Source organism: Pristiophorus japonicus, chromosome 1 (genome assembly GCF_044704955.1).
Source record: "Pristiophorus japonicus isolate sPriJap1 chromosome 1, sPriJap1.hap1, whole genome shotgun sequence".
Classification (NCBI taxonomy): domain Eukaryota; kingdom Metazoa; phylum Chordata; class Chondrichthyes; family Pristiophoridae; genus Pristiophorus; species Pristiophorus japonicus.
Window position 1 is genome coordinate 533,013,077 of NC_091977.1, and position 16,292 is coordinate 533,029,368.

The 16,292-nt window shown below is 48.6% G+C and overlaps 1 protein-coding gene across 1 annotated transcript in view; it reads right to left on the reverse strand.

Moving 5' to 3' along the window:
- LOC139272251 (matrilin-4-like) overlaps positions 1 to 16,292 on the reverse strand; it is a 74,033-nt gene that overhangs the window by 2,096 nt on the left and 55,645 nt on the right. Inside the window, exons 10-12 of the mRNA XM_070888582.1 lie at positions 12,163 to 12,576; positions 3,678 to 3,830; positions 1,333 to 1,425 (exon numbers count right to left, since the gene is read on the reverse strand). Coding sequence (XP_070744683.1) covers positions 1,333 to 1,425; positions 3,678 to 3,830; positions 12,163 to 12,576 — 660 coding nt within the window. The remainder of the gene's footprint in view (positions 1 to 1,332; positions 1,426 to 3,677; positions 3,831 to 12,162; positions 12,577 to 16,292) is intronic.

The following is a 16,292-nucleotide window of genomic DNA, read 5'->3' on the forward strand; positions in this document are numbered from 1 at the left end:
AATCATGAATCTAGACAAGATAGCTAGAGAGAAACTGTTCCCATTGGCGGAAGGGCTGAGAACAAAAGGACACAGATTTAAGGCGATTGGCAAAAGAACCAAAGGCGACATGAGGAAAAACTTTTTTTACGCAATGAGTGGTTAGGATCTAGAATGCACTGCCTGAGAAGGTGGGCAGATTCAATCGTGGCTTTCAAAAGGGAATTGGATAAGTACCTGAAAGGAAAAAAATTGCAGGGCTACGGGGAAAGGGCGGGGGAGTGGGACTGGCTGAGGTGCTCTTGCAGAGAGCCAGCATGGGCTCGACGGGCCGAATGGCCTCCTATGATGTAACTTGAGGTCATACAAAACTCGACTGCCTGTGTCCTAACTCGCACCAAGTCCCGTTCACCCATTACCCCTGTGCTCGCTGACCTACATTTGGACCTCATTCTGCAATTCTCAGCCTTGTTTTCAAATCCTAGAAGTTTACAGCATGGAAGGTCATTTCGGCCCATCGTGTCTGCGCCGGCCGACAAAGAGCTATCCAGCCGAATCCCACTTTCCAGCACTTGGTCCATAGCCCTGTAGGTTATGGCACTTCAAATGCACATCCAAGTACTTTTTAAATGTGAGGGTTTCTGCCTCTAACAAGCCTTTCAGGCAGTGAGTTCCAGACTCCCACTACCCTCTGGGTGAAGATATTTCCCCTCGTATCTCCTCTAAACACCCCCCCCAATTACTTTCAATCTATGCCTCCTGGTTGTTGACCCCTCTGTTAAGGGAAATAGGCCCTTTCTATCCACTATATCTAGGACCCTCATAATTTTATACACCTCAATGAGGTCTCCCCTCAGCCTCCTCTGATCCAAGGAAAACAAACCCAGCCTATCCAATCTGTCCTCATAGCTAAGATTCTCCACTGCCGGCAACATCCTCGTAAATCTCCTTTGTACCCTCTCCAGTGCAATCACGTCCTTCCTGTAATGCGGTGACCAGAACTGTACGCAGTACTCCAGCTGTGGCCTAACCAGTGTTTTATACAGTTCAAGCATAACCTCCCTGCTCTTATATTCTATGCCTCGGCTAATAAAGGCAAGCATTCCGTATGTCTTCTTAACCACCTTATCTACCTGGCCTGCTACCTTCAGGGATCTGTGGACCTGCACTCCCAGGTCCCTCTGTTCCTCTACTGTGATGCAACAGCTCCATTGCCCGTTGCCATCAAAATGTCTATAAATCAATTTGAAACTCGTCTGCCCACGCAGAACAAAAATGTGATTTTATTTCACTGTGGCGGAGAAGAAAATCAAAATCAACAAAATACTGTTGCACGATATATGAAAAGGATATATTTGTGGGTTAACCTTCGTATTTCTTCATTGGCATGAATCTGGAATGTCATAACTGCTTCACACTTGCATTGGTCCCCCAGTGACAGGTTTCCTGTAAACAATTAATATACGTGTATTCATAGAATCATAGAAAATAGGTGCAGGAGTAGGCCATTAGGTCCTTTGAGCCTGCACCATTTTTGCAACTTCAGTAACCCATTCCTGCTTTCTCTCTATATCCCCTGATCCCTTTAGCCATAAGGGCCACATCTAACTCCCTTTTGAATATATCGAACAAACTGGCCTCAACACCTTTCTGTGGTAGAGGATTCCACAGGTTGACAATTCTCTGAGTGACTGTGTGGATGGTTCACAGGGTGTAAAACGGCCGGTGATGGATCAACCACCCACCAGTTGTCCTTTCCATTGGCTCCTCTTATTACACCCCTGCTGAGATTGAACGTTCCGTCTGCAATTCCCTTTGGCACTTGCCTTTCACCGACTCCAGTCGTACGTGCCGTCGAATTTCATATAGGTGGAGTTACATGAGAAATCGATGGGCGGGCAGTAACAGGCCAGTGGTCCCATCAGGCTGGCCCCACACCATGGTGATCGGAGCATCCGGGCCAAACACTTCCTCCCACCAATTACATAGGATCTACCGCCCTGAAACAGGCCATTCGGTGCCGGTGTTTATGCTCCATGCTGATCTCGCCCTACTCTAATTACGTCTTCCAGTCCTGCCTCTTCCCTGCTCCCTCATGTATGCATCAGACCTCTGCTTAAATGCATTCACGCTGTCTGCTTCAACCATTCCATGTGGCAGCGAGTTCCACATTCTCAGCACATTTAAATTGAAAAATTCCTCTCCCAGGATTTTTTTTTTAAACCTTAAATTTACAACTAATTATATCTAGAAACGCATAGGGCTGGATTTTTGGTTCGTTGCCACCTCTGTTTTCACCCCTGAGATGATGGCGCCTGTATGGCTCAGAGACATGGACCATATACAGTAGACACCTCAATTCGCTGGAGAAATACCACCAGCGATGTCTCCGCAAGATTCTGCAAATCCCCTGGGAGGACAGACACACCAACGTTAGTGTCATCGATCAGGCCAACATCCGAAGCACTGACCACACTCGACCAGCTCCGCTGGGCGGGCCACATTGTCCGCATGCCTGACACGAGACTCCCAAAGCAAGCGCTCTACTCGGAACTCCTACACGGCAAGCGAGCCCCAGGTGGGCAGAGGAAACATTACAAGGACACCCTCAAAGCCTCCCTGATAAAGTGCAACATCCCCACCGACACCTGGGAGTCCCTGGCCAAAGACCGTCCTAAGTGGAGGAAGAGCATCCGGGAGGGCGCTGCGCACCTCGAGTCTCGTCGCCGAGAGCATGCAGAAATCAAGCGCAGGCAGCGGAAGGAACGTGAGGCAAACCAGACTCCCCGCCCACCCTTTCCTCCAACCACTGTCTGTCCCACCTGTGACAGAGACTGTAATTCCCCTATTGGACTGTTCAGCCACCTGAGAACTCACTTTTAGAGTGGAAGCAAGTCTTCCTCGATTTCGAGGGACTGCCTATGATGATGAATGGCGGCGGAAAGCATTTCCGGGCGGGTGGCCAGCATCCAGTGACCCGCCGGGATATTCGGTGCCGGGTTTGCGGGGGTGAGGAGCAGTAACGCCCGGGAGAGGCGAGCCGGTGTGCAACGCCCCCTAGTGGCCACACCGGCTCGAAATTTGATTCGCGCCCGACGTGTCGTGCCCCGAAACGCCCCCTTGGTGGGACTGCCAGGGAAAGCGGGCGGTCCGAGCTGTAGCGGCCACAGTGAGAGAAGGAATGTCGGCCTGAGGTCAGTGTGATTGTTTCTTTGTGTTTGCGATTCATGTTGATGTGGCGTCAATAATGTTTTGGGTGCTTTTTTTTTCAATTCTTTATTCCACGGAAGCCTCTCTTAGGGCACTCCGAGGCCGGCTGTTTAGCTCGTGATTTTCAGTTGCTCAGCCGGCCTAGCGCCCCGAGAGAGATGTAGAACGCCTCCCTGAGCGCCCCGCCCCACACTCAGGGCCCAGCTGCTGAATTTTGTCACTGGCGACGCAAACCATTTCCCGCGCAAAATTTACCGCCCCACCCGGATCAACGCCGCATTTCCACCCCAAACTGTTTATAGGAAAGAATAATACCTCCTGTAAATGGGTAATGAGTTACTTGCTATATTCTAGCTGATTGGAGACACTGTTAATACTCTCTCCAATGTTCTTCCGACTTTGCTTATGGCAGGAATGGTGCTTCTCAAGTCTGAATGTTACTTGTATGAATTCTAGCAGGAATTTACAGTGCATGTCGCTTGAAGTACCTTTGCAAATCTGTGCTTTCAGTTTTTCAGCAATTTCGCCCATGGTCCTGACGTCCTTTGCATAATACAAGTGTTCGTCTTGTGGAAATGAAGCAATTTGTTGCAGTACTGCTTCAATTGCCTTGCCAACTCCAACAGCATATATATTGACACCTGTCAAGACAGTTTCATGAGTGTGTTATATATTACATAAGAAATAAGAGCATAAGAACATAAGAACATAAGAATTAGGAACAGGAGTAGGCCATCTAGCCCCTCGAGCCTGCTCCGCCATTCAACAAGATCATGGCTGATCTGGCCGTGGACTCAGCTCCACTTACCCGCCCTCTCCCCGTAACCCTTAATTCCCTTATTGCTTAAAAATCTATCTATCTTTGACTTGAAAACATTCAATGAGCTAGTCTCAACTGCTTCCTTGGGCAGAGAATTCCACAGATTCACAACCCTCTGGGAGAAGAAATTCCTTCTCAACTCGGTTTTAAATTGGCTCCTCCGTATTTTGAGGTTGTGCCCCCTAGTTCTAGTCTCCCCGACCAGTGGAAACAACCTCTCTGCCTCTATCTTGTCTATCCCTTTCATGATTTTAAATGTTTCTATAAGATCACCCCTCATCCTTCTGAACTCCAACGAGTAAAGACCCAGTCTACTCAATCTATCATCATAAGGTAACCCCCTCATTTCTCAAATCAGCCTAGTGAATTGTCTCTGTACCCCTTCCAAAGCTAGTATATCCTTCCTTAAGTAAGGTGACCAAAACTGCACGCAGTACTCCAGGTGCGGCCTTACCAATACCTTATACAGTTGCAGCAACACCTCCCTGCTTTTGTACTCCATCCCTTTCGCAATGAAGGCCAACATTCCATTTGCCTTCCTGATTACCTGCTGCACCTGCAAACTAACCTTTTGGGATTCATGCACAAGGACCCCCAGGTCCCTCTGCACCCAGCATGTTGTAATTTCTCCCCATTCAAATAATATTCCCTTTTACTGTTTTTTTTCCCAAGGTGGATGACCTCACACTTTCCGACATTGTATTCCATCTGACAAACCTTAGCCCATTCGCTTAACCTATCCAAATCTCCTTGCAGCCTCTCTGAGTCCTCTACACAACCCGCTTTCCCACTAATCTTAGTGTCATCTGCAAATTTTGTTGCGTTACACTCTGTCCCCTCTTCTAGGTCATCTATGTATATTATAAACAGTTGTGGTCCCAGCACCGATCCCTGTGGCACACCACTAACCACTGATTTCCAACCCGAAAAGGACCCATTTATCCCGACTCTCTGCTTTCTGTTCGCCAGCCAATTCTCTATCCATGCTAATACATTTCCTCTGACTCCGCGTACCTTTATCTTCTGCAGTAACCTTTTGTGTGGCACCTTATCGAATGCCTTTTGGAAATCTAAATACACCACATCCATCGGTACACCTCTATCCACCATGCTCGTTATATCCTCAAAGAATTCCAGTAAGTTAGTTAAACATGATTTCCCTTTCATGAATCCATGCTGTGTCTGCTTGATTGCACTATTCCTATCCAGATGTCCTGCTATTTCTTCCTTAATGATAGTTTCAAGCATTTTCCCCACTACAGATGTTAAACTAACCGGCCTATAGTTACCTGCCTTTTGCCTGCCCCCTTTTTTAAACAGAGGCGTTACATTAGCTGCTCTCCAATCCGCTGGTACCTCCCCAGAGTCCAGAGAATTTTGGTAGATTATAACAAATGCATCTGCTATAACTTCCGCCATCTCTTTTAATACCCTGGGATGCATTTCATCAGGACCAGGGGACTTGTCTACCTTCAGTCCCATTAGTCTGTCCAGCACTACCTCCCTAGTGATAGTGATCATCTCAAGGTCCTCCCTTCCCACGTTTCTATGACCAGCAATTTTTGGCATGGTTTTTATGTCTTCCACTGTGAAGACGGAAGCAAAATAATTGTTTAAGGTCTCAGCCATTTCCACATTTCCCATTATTAAATTCCCCTTTTCATCTTCTAAGGGACCAACATTTACTTTAGTCACTCTTTTCCGTTTTATATATCTGTAAAAGCTTTTACTATCTGTTTTTATGTTTTGCACAAGTTTACCTTCGTAATCTATCTTCCCTTTCTTTATTGCTTTTTTAGTCATTCTTTGCTGTTGCTTAAAATTTTCCCAATCCTCTAGTTTCCCACTAACCTTGGCCACCTTATACACATTGGTCTTTGATTTGATACTTTCCTTTATTTCCTTGGTTATCCACGGCTGGTTATCCCTTCTCTTACCGCCCTTCTTTTTCACTGGAATATATTTTTGTTGCGCATTATGAAAGAGTAGGAGTAGACCATTTGGCCCCTCGATAATTCCCCTCAGCCATTCAATAAGATCATGGCTGATCTGATCCTGGCCTCAACTCCACTTCACCACCCGCTCCCTTGACTTCCTTACCGTTCAAAAATCTGTCTCTCTCCACCTTAAATATATTCGAAGACCCAACCTCCACACCACTTATTCTTCTAAACTCCAATGTGTATAGGCCCAACCTATTCTTTATTTTGTTACTCTTTGCCGTCTGTGTCATATGGTGTGTTGGCCTTTATTACAAGAGGGTTTGAGTATAAGAGTAAAGACGTCTTACTGCAATTATATAGGGCCCTGGTGAGACCGCACCTGGAGTATTGTGAACAGTTTTGGTCTCCTTACCTAAGGAAGGATATACTTGCCATAGAGGGAGTGCAACGAAGGTTCACCAGACTGATTCCTGGGGGATTGTCCTACGAGGAGAGATTGAGTAGACTATATTCTCTAGAGTTTAGAAGAACGAGAGGTGATCTTATTGAAACAGACAGCATTATTACAGGGCTTGACAGGGTAGATGCAGGGAGGATGTTTCCCTTGTTTGAAGAGTCTCGAACCAGGGGTCACAGTCTCAGAATAAGGGGTCGGCCATTTAGGACTTAGATGAGGAGAAACTTCTTCACTCAGAGGGTGGCGAATCTTTGGAATTCTCTACCCCAGAGGACTGTGAAGACACAGTCATTGAGTATATTTAAGACCGAGATCGACAGATCTTTGAATGTCAAGGGAATCGAGGGATATGGGGATCGGGCGGGAAAGTGGAGTTGAGGTCGCAGATCAGCAATGATCTCATTGAGTGGCGTAGCAGGCTCGAGGGGCCCAAAGGCTCCTAATTCATGCATATGTTCTGTGAGATGCCATCACTGCTGTTGCTGCAGCTGTCAGAAGTTGCACAAACAGTTTTGGTAACTGGCTTTTGAATTTTCCCTCCCTTCCTGTGAGGAGGTGCCTGGACTTGGGCTTGTTCGATTAAAAAAAATTCTCACCCTTGTTTTCAGTTCCCTCCATGCGATGCTCCCTTTAAGTTGTGTGGCCGGGCAGTGCTCTGGAGGTCCCGCCCAGCCAGCTCACCGGCTTTTAAATAGGAAAACCTGCGCCTCCGCGGTATTTTGAACGGGCCGCACAATCCCTTAAAGGGGCCGTGCACCCCACAAAAATATTAAAGGGAACACTGACTCCACGGCCTCGCCCCTCCCTGTCTCTGTCACCGACCCTACAACCCTCCGAGATATCTCCACTCCTCCAACTCTAGGTGCATCTCCGATCTGCATCGCTCCACCATCGGTGACCGTGCCTTCAGCTGCCAAGGCCCTAAGCTCTGGAATTCCCTCCCAAAACCTCTCCGGCTCTCTCGTCTTTTAAGGTGCTCCATAAAATCTACCATTTTGACCAAACCCTGTCGTCATATCTCCTTACATAGGCCCCAAGTTTCCACATGATTTGCTCCTGATTTTTAAGAGCAACTGGTGTAGAACGGAGTATCTTAGAAATCGTAATTTTCGTCATTTAGTTTGCTCCAGTTCTAGTCAGTTAGAACAGTTTCACTTTGGAACAGAATTTTTTTTTTCAAAAGGGGGCGTGTCCAGCCACTTACGCCTGATTTCAAAGTTTCGTGAGTGAAAACTTACTCCAAACTAACTTAGAATGGAGTAAGTGAAGATTTTTGTACGCTCAAAAAAACCTTGTCTACACTTTAGAAAATCAGGCGTAGGTTACAAATCAGGCGTAGGGAATGGTGGTGGGGGGGGTTTAAAGGGAAGTTTACAAAAATTAAACACTTCAGTTTTACAAATAAAGAGCCATCATCAATAATAAATGATAAATACATCAATAAATCAACCAATAAATCAATCAAAAAAAATTAATCAATAATTTTTTTAAAAAATCAATAAATAAAAAATTTTCTACTTACCGACTGCAGCACCGGGAGCCCTCCAACAGCGTGCTGGGATGCCCCCCCCCCCCCCAAGTGTGTCTCTGTCAGTGTCTCTATCTCTCTGTCTGTCTTTCTGTCTGTGTTTCTGACAGCGAGGGGAGGGGGGGAGCAGAGGGAGGGAAGGGGGGATGGGGGGATAAAGGGGAGAAGGGGGAGAAAGGAGATTGGGGGGAAGGAGATTTGGAGGGGGGAAGGAGATTTGGAGGGGGGAAAGGAGATTTGGGGGGGGAAGGAGATTGGGGGTGGGGGGAAGGAGATTGGGGGTGGGGGGAAGGAGATTGGGGGTGGGGGGAAGGAGATTGGGGGTGGGGGGAAGGAGATTGGGGGTGGGGGGAAGGAGATTGGGGGTGGGGGAAGGAGATTGGGGGTGGGGGGAAGGAGATTGGGGGTCGGGGGAAGAAGATTGGGGGTGGGGGGAAGAAGATTGGGGGTGGGGGGAAGAAGATTGGGGTGGGGGGAAGAAGATTGGGGATAGGGGGAAGAAGATTGGGGGTGGGGGGAAGGAGATTGGGGGGGGATGGAGATTAGGGGGGGGGAAGGAGATTGGGGGGGGGGAGGGAGAAGGGGGAGGGAGGCTGAACGGGCCGGGCCCGAGATTTCGGGCAGGGCCCGTCCCCAGCACCAGATTTACAGGTAGGTGGCGTTGGGTCGGGTCGGAGGGGGTGGTGGGAGGGAGGTCGGTTCGGGTCGGGGAGAGAGAGGGAGAGGGAGGTCAGGTCGGGGGGAGGGAGGTCAGGTTGGATCCAGTCCGGGGGCTGGGAGCGGGGGAAGCGGGAGTCGGGTCGGTGTCAATGTCGGGTCCGATCCGGAGACGGGGGGGGGGAGCGGGAGTCGTGTCGGGTCCGGGGGCGAGGGGGAAGCGGGAGTCAGGTCGGTGTCGGGTCCAGGATGGGGGCGGGGAGCGGGAGTCGTGTCGGTGTCAATGTCGGGTCCGGGGTGGGGGCGGGGAGCGGGAGTCGGGTCGGGGGCGGGGGGAAGCGGGAGTCAGGTCGGTGTCGGGTCCAGGATGGGGGCAGGGAGCGGGAGTCGTGTCGGGTCCGGTCCGGCGGGGGAGCGGGAGTCGAGTCGGTGGGGGGGGGAGCGGAGTTGGTGTCGGGTCCGGTCCGGAGGCGGGAAGCGGGAAGCGGGAGTCGAGTCGGGTCGGGAGGAAGTAGGAGCTGGCCGTGGAAGGAGCCTTATTCACGCAGCCCCAGTGAGGCCATTGGGCCAGGGCTAGGGGCTGCGTGCTGCAGGCCCCTCCCACACAGTTATGGGTGCCTGGAGCTACTGCACATGCGTGCCCACTGTAGCGCGCATGTGCAGAGGTCCCGGCACTGTTTTCAGCGCAGGGACCTGGCTCCGCCCCCTACAGCTCCTGCTGCGCTGCGCCGAGGGCCAGAGGACCTGCAGGGAGCCGGAGAATCTGGAGGGTTTTTTTTAGGCGCACTTTGTGGCGCGAAAAACGGGCGTCCAGGTCGGGACTGCGCCGTTCTAGGCGCGGCTCGAAACTTGGGCCCTATAGTTTGGTGTCAAACTTTGTCTGATTATATTCCTGAGAAGCAGCTTTGAACATTTTACTGAGTAGAATCATAGAAGTTTACAGCATGGAAGGAGGCCATTTCGGCCCATTGTGTCTGTGCCGGCCAAAAGAGGCTATCCAACCTAATCCCACTTTCCAGCTCTAGGTCCATAGCCTTGTAGGTTGCAGCACTTCAAGTGCACATCCAAGTACTTTTAAAATGTGGTGAGGGTTTCTGCCTCTACCACCCTTTCAGGCCGTGAGTTCCAGACCCCCACCACCCTCTGCGTGAAGAAATTTCCCCTCAATACCCTCTAAACCTTCTACCAATTTAAATTTATGCCCCCTGGTTATTGATCCCTCTGCTAAGGGAAATAGGCCCTTTCTATCCACTATATTTAGGCCTCTCATAATTTTATATACCTCAATGAGGTCTTCCCTCAGCCTCCTCTGTTCCAAGAAAAACAGACCCAGCCTATCCAATCTGTCCTCATAGCTTAGATTCTCCACTCCCGGCAACATCCTCGTAAATCTTCTCTGTACCCTCCCCAGTGCAATCACGTCCTTCCTGTAATGCGGTGACCAGAACTTCACGCAGTACAAAGTTAAAGGTTTTGTGGAAACGCGAGTCGTTGTTGCTTTTGGTCTGAGGATATGACTGAAATTGGGAAAGTCCACAGTCCCAGATCAACGTCCCAGCCACCTGTTAAATGGCACATTGGAGCCTCAAACTTGCCATTGATTATCAGTATATCGTGAAGGCCTCCAATAATGCATTGTAAAGGATGGTGTAACAATATAAAATAATCATTACTGTATGTGCCTTTTAATTTATCAGGCTCTGAAAATAATATCATATCGGAATTAGGTAAGTCGTTTTTTTTTGGAAGCACATTTTTATGCACACAAATTAAATCCACAAAAATCCCTCGGCTGGAGAGGACAGAGAGTGGGTACATCACCCACGGGGGGCGGGGGGGGGGGGGCGAGACTTTGGGTTGGACCCTCTTCTGATTCTGTAACCTCTGCCAGCACAGTTGGACTGCAGAATTAATTGCTTGGTAAGTTTTGTAACAAGTACAATTTCAATAGAAAATAAGTTACATTTAAAGGATGTAACATTCATTCTGAATAGTGTTACTTCATAGAAAGTGGTTACGTTATTTATATTATTGGACTTGCTTTGGTAACTCGCGTGTAATTTGTTCCAAAACTCTTAGTCCGCAGGATTTATATCGTTTCTTTCACAACCTCAGGACATCCCAGACAGCACTACAACCCATGTATTACATTGAAGTGTAACCACTGTTCAAGGCAAACGCAGCAGCCAACGGGCGCATAGCAAGATCCCGCAAACAGCAATTGCCAGTTAATTGTCTAGGGGCATTGATCGGGACACCAGGAGAATTCCCTGCTCTTTGAGTAGCCTTTTGGAATCTTGTCGATCTGGACAGGCAGACTAGGGCCTCGGTTTAACGTTTCATCCCAAAGGGCACTGAGGCAATCTGACAACGGGTCATCGACTTGAAACGTTAACTCCCTTTCTCTCTCCACAGATGCTGCCTGACCTGCTGAGATTTCCAGCATTTTCTGTTTTTATCTCAATACTACACTGAAGTGTCCTTTGCAAATGTGCCATGTTATTGAGTTTCATGAGTGGGAATAACAACGATAGGGTAATTATTGTGGAGTATGTCAGTTTGTTTCAGTGCTGCTTTATCCACAATTGGACACCAGTATTCCTAAATGATTAGCTTTTAAATAAGTTAAAAGATTGAGTCAAGAGTATGACTATGATTCTGTTTATGTTCAAAATTTACAACAACCTTGACTCGGCATATGCAGTATAGCTGTACTCCACCAGCTTTTTTTGGCCAGGTCACTGAGGAGAACGCCCCTGCTCTTCTTCCAAATAGTGCCCCGGGATCTTTTGCATCCACCTGAGAGAGCAGACAGGGCCTCGGTTTAATGTCTAATGCCTAAGCCTTTCTGCCTTTCTTTCCTCCTTCAAGACGCTCCTTAAAACCTACCTCTTTGCTCACCTACGCTAATTTCTACTTAATGCGGCTTGGTGTCAAATTTTCAGCTTGTAACACTCCTGCAAAGCACCTTGGGACGTTAAAGGAGCTATATAACCGCAATTGTTGTTGTAATCTTTTTTTTAAAAAAAACGGCACCTCCGACAGTGCAGCACTCCCTCAGCACGACAATGCAATGTCAGCCAAGATGTTTGGGCTCAGGTCTCTGGAGCGGGACTTGAACCCACAACCTTCGCACTCCCGAGGCGAGGGTACTACCCACTGAGCCACGAGTTTGACATAGTAAAACATCCCAAGGCACTTTACAGGAGCGATTATCAAACAAAATTTGACACCGAGCCACTTGAGGAGAAATTATGACATGTGACCAAAGGCTTGGTCAAAGAGGTCGGTTTTAAGGAGCGTCTTAAAGGTGGAAAGCGAGATAGAGAGATGAGTGCTATCTGCTGAGCCACAGCTGACACATCTGATCTGGATTGGATAAATACTTCAAGAAAAAATTGGCAGCACCATAGAGAAAGAGTAGAGGGGTGTGGGACTAATTGGACTGCTCTTTCAGAGAGCCAACACAGGCACGATGGGCCGAAAGGCCTCTTGTGCTGTGTGATTCTGTGGGGGATCATCCTTTCTAGCTGTCGCTACAACGTTGAAATGCGGCGGTGCTCGTTACCGTTCTGCTTTGCTTTATTGGCCCACACCGCGAGGTCGTCCTGCGCCCGCCCGTCGGTGAACACGACCACCACCTTCGGGATGTTCTCCGCAAGCGCCCGAGCCCCCTCGGCCACCTTGAAGCTGTGTTTGAAGATCTGCCCGAGAGCCAGGCCTGCCACGGGTCCTCGGCCAATGTACCTGGCCCGGCTCACGGCTGCCTTGACGTCACTCGCCGTGCTGTAGCGCCGGAGGGGGAACTCGGTCCGCACTTTGGTGGAGTACTGCACCAGACCCACGCGGGTTGCGTTTGGCGCCACTTCCAACGCGTCCACCATGCTGCTGACAAACTGTTTCACCGACTGGAAGTTCTGTGCCCCCAGGCTCCTGGATCCATCAATGATGAAGACAAGGTCCATCGCTCCATTGAAACACTCTGCAGCGGCCAAACAGAAGAATGGACAGTAAGAACAAAACGTAAGAAATAGGAGCAGTAAAAGACCCCTCAGCCCCCTTGAGCAACAAGATCACGGCTGATCTTCTACCTCAACCCCACCTTCCCGCACTATCCCCATATCACTTAATTCCCAAACATTTATCGACCTCTGTCTTGAATATACTCAACAACCATCCACAGCCCTTTGGGGGAGAGAATAGCAAAGATTCACCATCCTCTGAGTGAAGAAATTTCTCCTTATCTCAGTCCTAAATGGCCGACCCCTTATCCTGAGACCATGACACCTAGTTCTAGATTCCCAGCCAGAGGAAACATTTTCTCACCATTAACTCTGTCAAGCCCCTTAAGAGTGTTATATGTTTCAATGGGATCACCTCTCATTCTTCTCGGGAATATAGGCCTAGTCTACTCGATCTAGGAAATCTTGTCTTTGGCTAACAGTTATGAAAGTAACCGGTTGCTCCGGTTGGGGTGGAGTGTAGAATGTTTCGGTGTAAGGGGTGTCGCAGTTGTGTGAGGTGGACTGGTTGGGCTGGATGCTCTTTACCTTTCTGCCATTGTTCATTTTTCATAGTTTAAATGGGTGGCACCTTATTCTAAGACTATGTCGCAGAGGGTTGTGGGGATCTGGAACTCGCTGCCTGGAGGAGTGGTGGATGCAGAAATCCTCATCACTTTCAAGAGATGGTTGGATGGGCACTTCAAGTGCTGTAACCTGCAGGGTTACCGACCTAGAGCTGGTAATTGGGATTAGACTGGATAACCTTTTGTTGGTCAGCGCAGATATAATGGTAAGTACTGCAGGGAATCAAAAAAGGCCAGGGTGATCTCCTAGTGTCGATCGCCTGGATGGGTTGGAGAGGAATTTTCCAGATTTTTTCTCCCTAAATTGGCCTGGGTTTTGATCTGGTTTTTGCCTCTCCCAGGAGATCACATGGCTCGGGTTGGGGTGGAGTGTAGAATGTTTCAGTGTAAGGGGTGTCGCAGTTGTGTGGGGCGGACTGGTTGGTCCGGGTGCTCTTTACCTTTCCACCATTGTTCATTGTTCATAGGTTTATATGTAACCTTCAGGGCTGCTGGCCGAGGGCCGTGTGGCTCTTTGTCGGCCGGCGCGGACACGATGGGCCAAAATGGCCTCCTTCTGCGCTGTTTCTATGTTTTTATGTTTCTAAAGCAGTATGGGATGGCTTTGACGTTTTAAAACTTGGATTTTAGACTGCAATTCCCTACTCCAGTGAGTTGGGCTGAATTTCCTGCACCTTCTGTGTGATGTCTCAGAGGTTGTGGTCAGCAGTGAAGCGACAGCACTCGCTGCTGGCCCTGAAGTGAGCTGCCCGCCGAGATCTCACGATCCCTGTGGCGAGAAGCTTGCCTTTTTCACCGAGCAGTTGAGAGCAGTGAAGCGGGAAGTAACGTTACCTGTAAGGCCAGCGTTGGCGTACTCGAAACTGCGAATAAAGGGGCTGTGTGCTCCCCCCCTCACCAAAATAAATAAGTTGGTGGGAATCCCACAGCGCGAGAGCCCCCATGGCCACCTTCTAAGCAGCCAATCACAACGCAGAATTCTTACAGACCAGGAAGTAAAGAAGCTGCTTTCATTCTGAATTTTTCAAAATGTTACAGAGAGCAACACAAAGATTTGGGGCTCTCGCGTGGGGATAAGGTCAACCTGAAATAAAGATGAACAAACTTAAAAAAATATAATTTTAAGTTTCATTAAAAAATTGTCATTTTTATTATCGTGGAGAAATTTGACTCACAAAATTAAAATTAGTGTTTCAGGGCCACAACTTTTGTTTAGCAGCCCATACGCTGTTAAAACCCCAAGTTACACCGAAGTCAACAAGGCCTAACTTTTGATGGTGGTATTTAACAGCGCTATTACCGCAGAAAAGCCCAAATTTTCGTCAGTTTGTCTGCTTACATGGATGGCCGGCGATGGGGGGGGAGGGAGCAGGGGGCGGGACCGCACAGTGCAGCCAATGTCGGAGCAGTGAACGACTGGCCCGCAACTTCAGCGTGACAATGCGCATGTGCTGCGTGCTGAAGTTGCGGTCAGTTTCAAAGCGGCAGCGGCAATGCTGCTCGTTCACCGTTAGAGTGGATGGGAAGGACCTATTTCCCTCAGCAGAGGCGTCAATAACTAGGGGGCAGAGACTTAAAGTCATTGGGGGGAAGTTTAAAGGGGAGTTTAGGGGAAATTTCTTCACGCAGAGGGGGGGTGGGGGTCTGGAACTCACTGTCTGAAAGGGTGGTAGAGGCAGAAACCCTCACCGCATTTAAAAAGTACTTGGAGATGCACTTGCTATATAGTTGCAAGTCGTTATTGTTGTTAAAGTGCCGTGACCTACCGGGCTACGGACCCAGTGCTGGAAGGTGGGATTAGGCTGGGTAGCTCGTTTTCGACCGGCACGGACACGATGGGCCGAATGGCCTCCTTCTGTGTCATCATTTTTCTTTGATTCTATTACCCAGTGCAAATTCCAGGCCATTGTGTAGAGTTTACTGAGTAAATTGATCTATACTGGGAGGGGAATGGCTGTCAGGCCCATTCTCAGTGAAAACTTCAGTATTCCATCTCTCGCACACACTGCCACTCTTGTGCCAGGCACAAACACACTCCGAGTCTCAAATCAGACACATACCAGGCCCGAGTGAGAATAGTTCTTGTAGTGAATACCGTTACAGGCACCAATGACAATCTTCTGGCAATTCACGTGGTTTTTGTTTTCCCCAGCTAATGTTCGCTAAGCAATTTATTTTAAGAATGTTCTACCTATTTATTTAATTATACGGTGTGGCCTTAAAAAAAATATATATTTGTTACTAGGCCCTCGAATAGTTTCAGTCCACTTGGTCAGGTAAGATTTACGTTCAGTGTTTAACCAGCATAGTGTTGTAGTGAGCTCTCCGTCCTGTAGAGGGAGTGCCTGAGCTAGGTGAATATAAAGTACATGAAATGGCCGAGGAGTGTTGAGCACGTTCGAGTATTCTTGGGTTTGGGGAGGGAGGCTCAGGAAATTACATAGGATGCACAGCACACAAACCGATCACTCGGCCCACCAATCCGTGCCGGTGTTCATACTCCACACGAGCCTCCTCTTCATCTCATCCCATCAGCATAACCTATTCCTTTCTACCTCATGTGTTTCTCCAGCTTCCCTTTAAATGCATCCATGATAGAATTGGTTGCCGTGCTTGAAACATAGAAATATAGAAAGTAGGTGCAGGAGTGGGCCATTCGGCCCTTCGAGCCTGCACCACCATTTAATAAGATCATGGCTGATCATTCAACTTCAGTACCCCTTTCCTGCTTTCTCTCCATACCCCTTGATCCCTGTAGCCGTAAGGGCCACATCTAACTCCCTCTTGAATATATCTAACGAACTGGCCTCAACTACTTTCTGTGGTAGAGAATTCCACAGGTTCACCACTCTCTGGGTGAAGAAGTTTCTCCTCATCTCGGTCCTAAATGGCTTACCCCTTATCCTTAGACTGTGACTCCTGGTTCTGGACTTCCCCAACATCGGGAACATTCTTCCTGCATTCTTCCCACACAACAACAGCGACCACACTTCAAAACAGTAACCCGCTGGCTGTGAAAAGCTTTGGGACAACAACAACGGCAACTTGCATTTATATAGCACCTCTGACAGAGTAAAACGTCCCCAAGGTGCTTCACAGGGGAAGAGTGA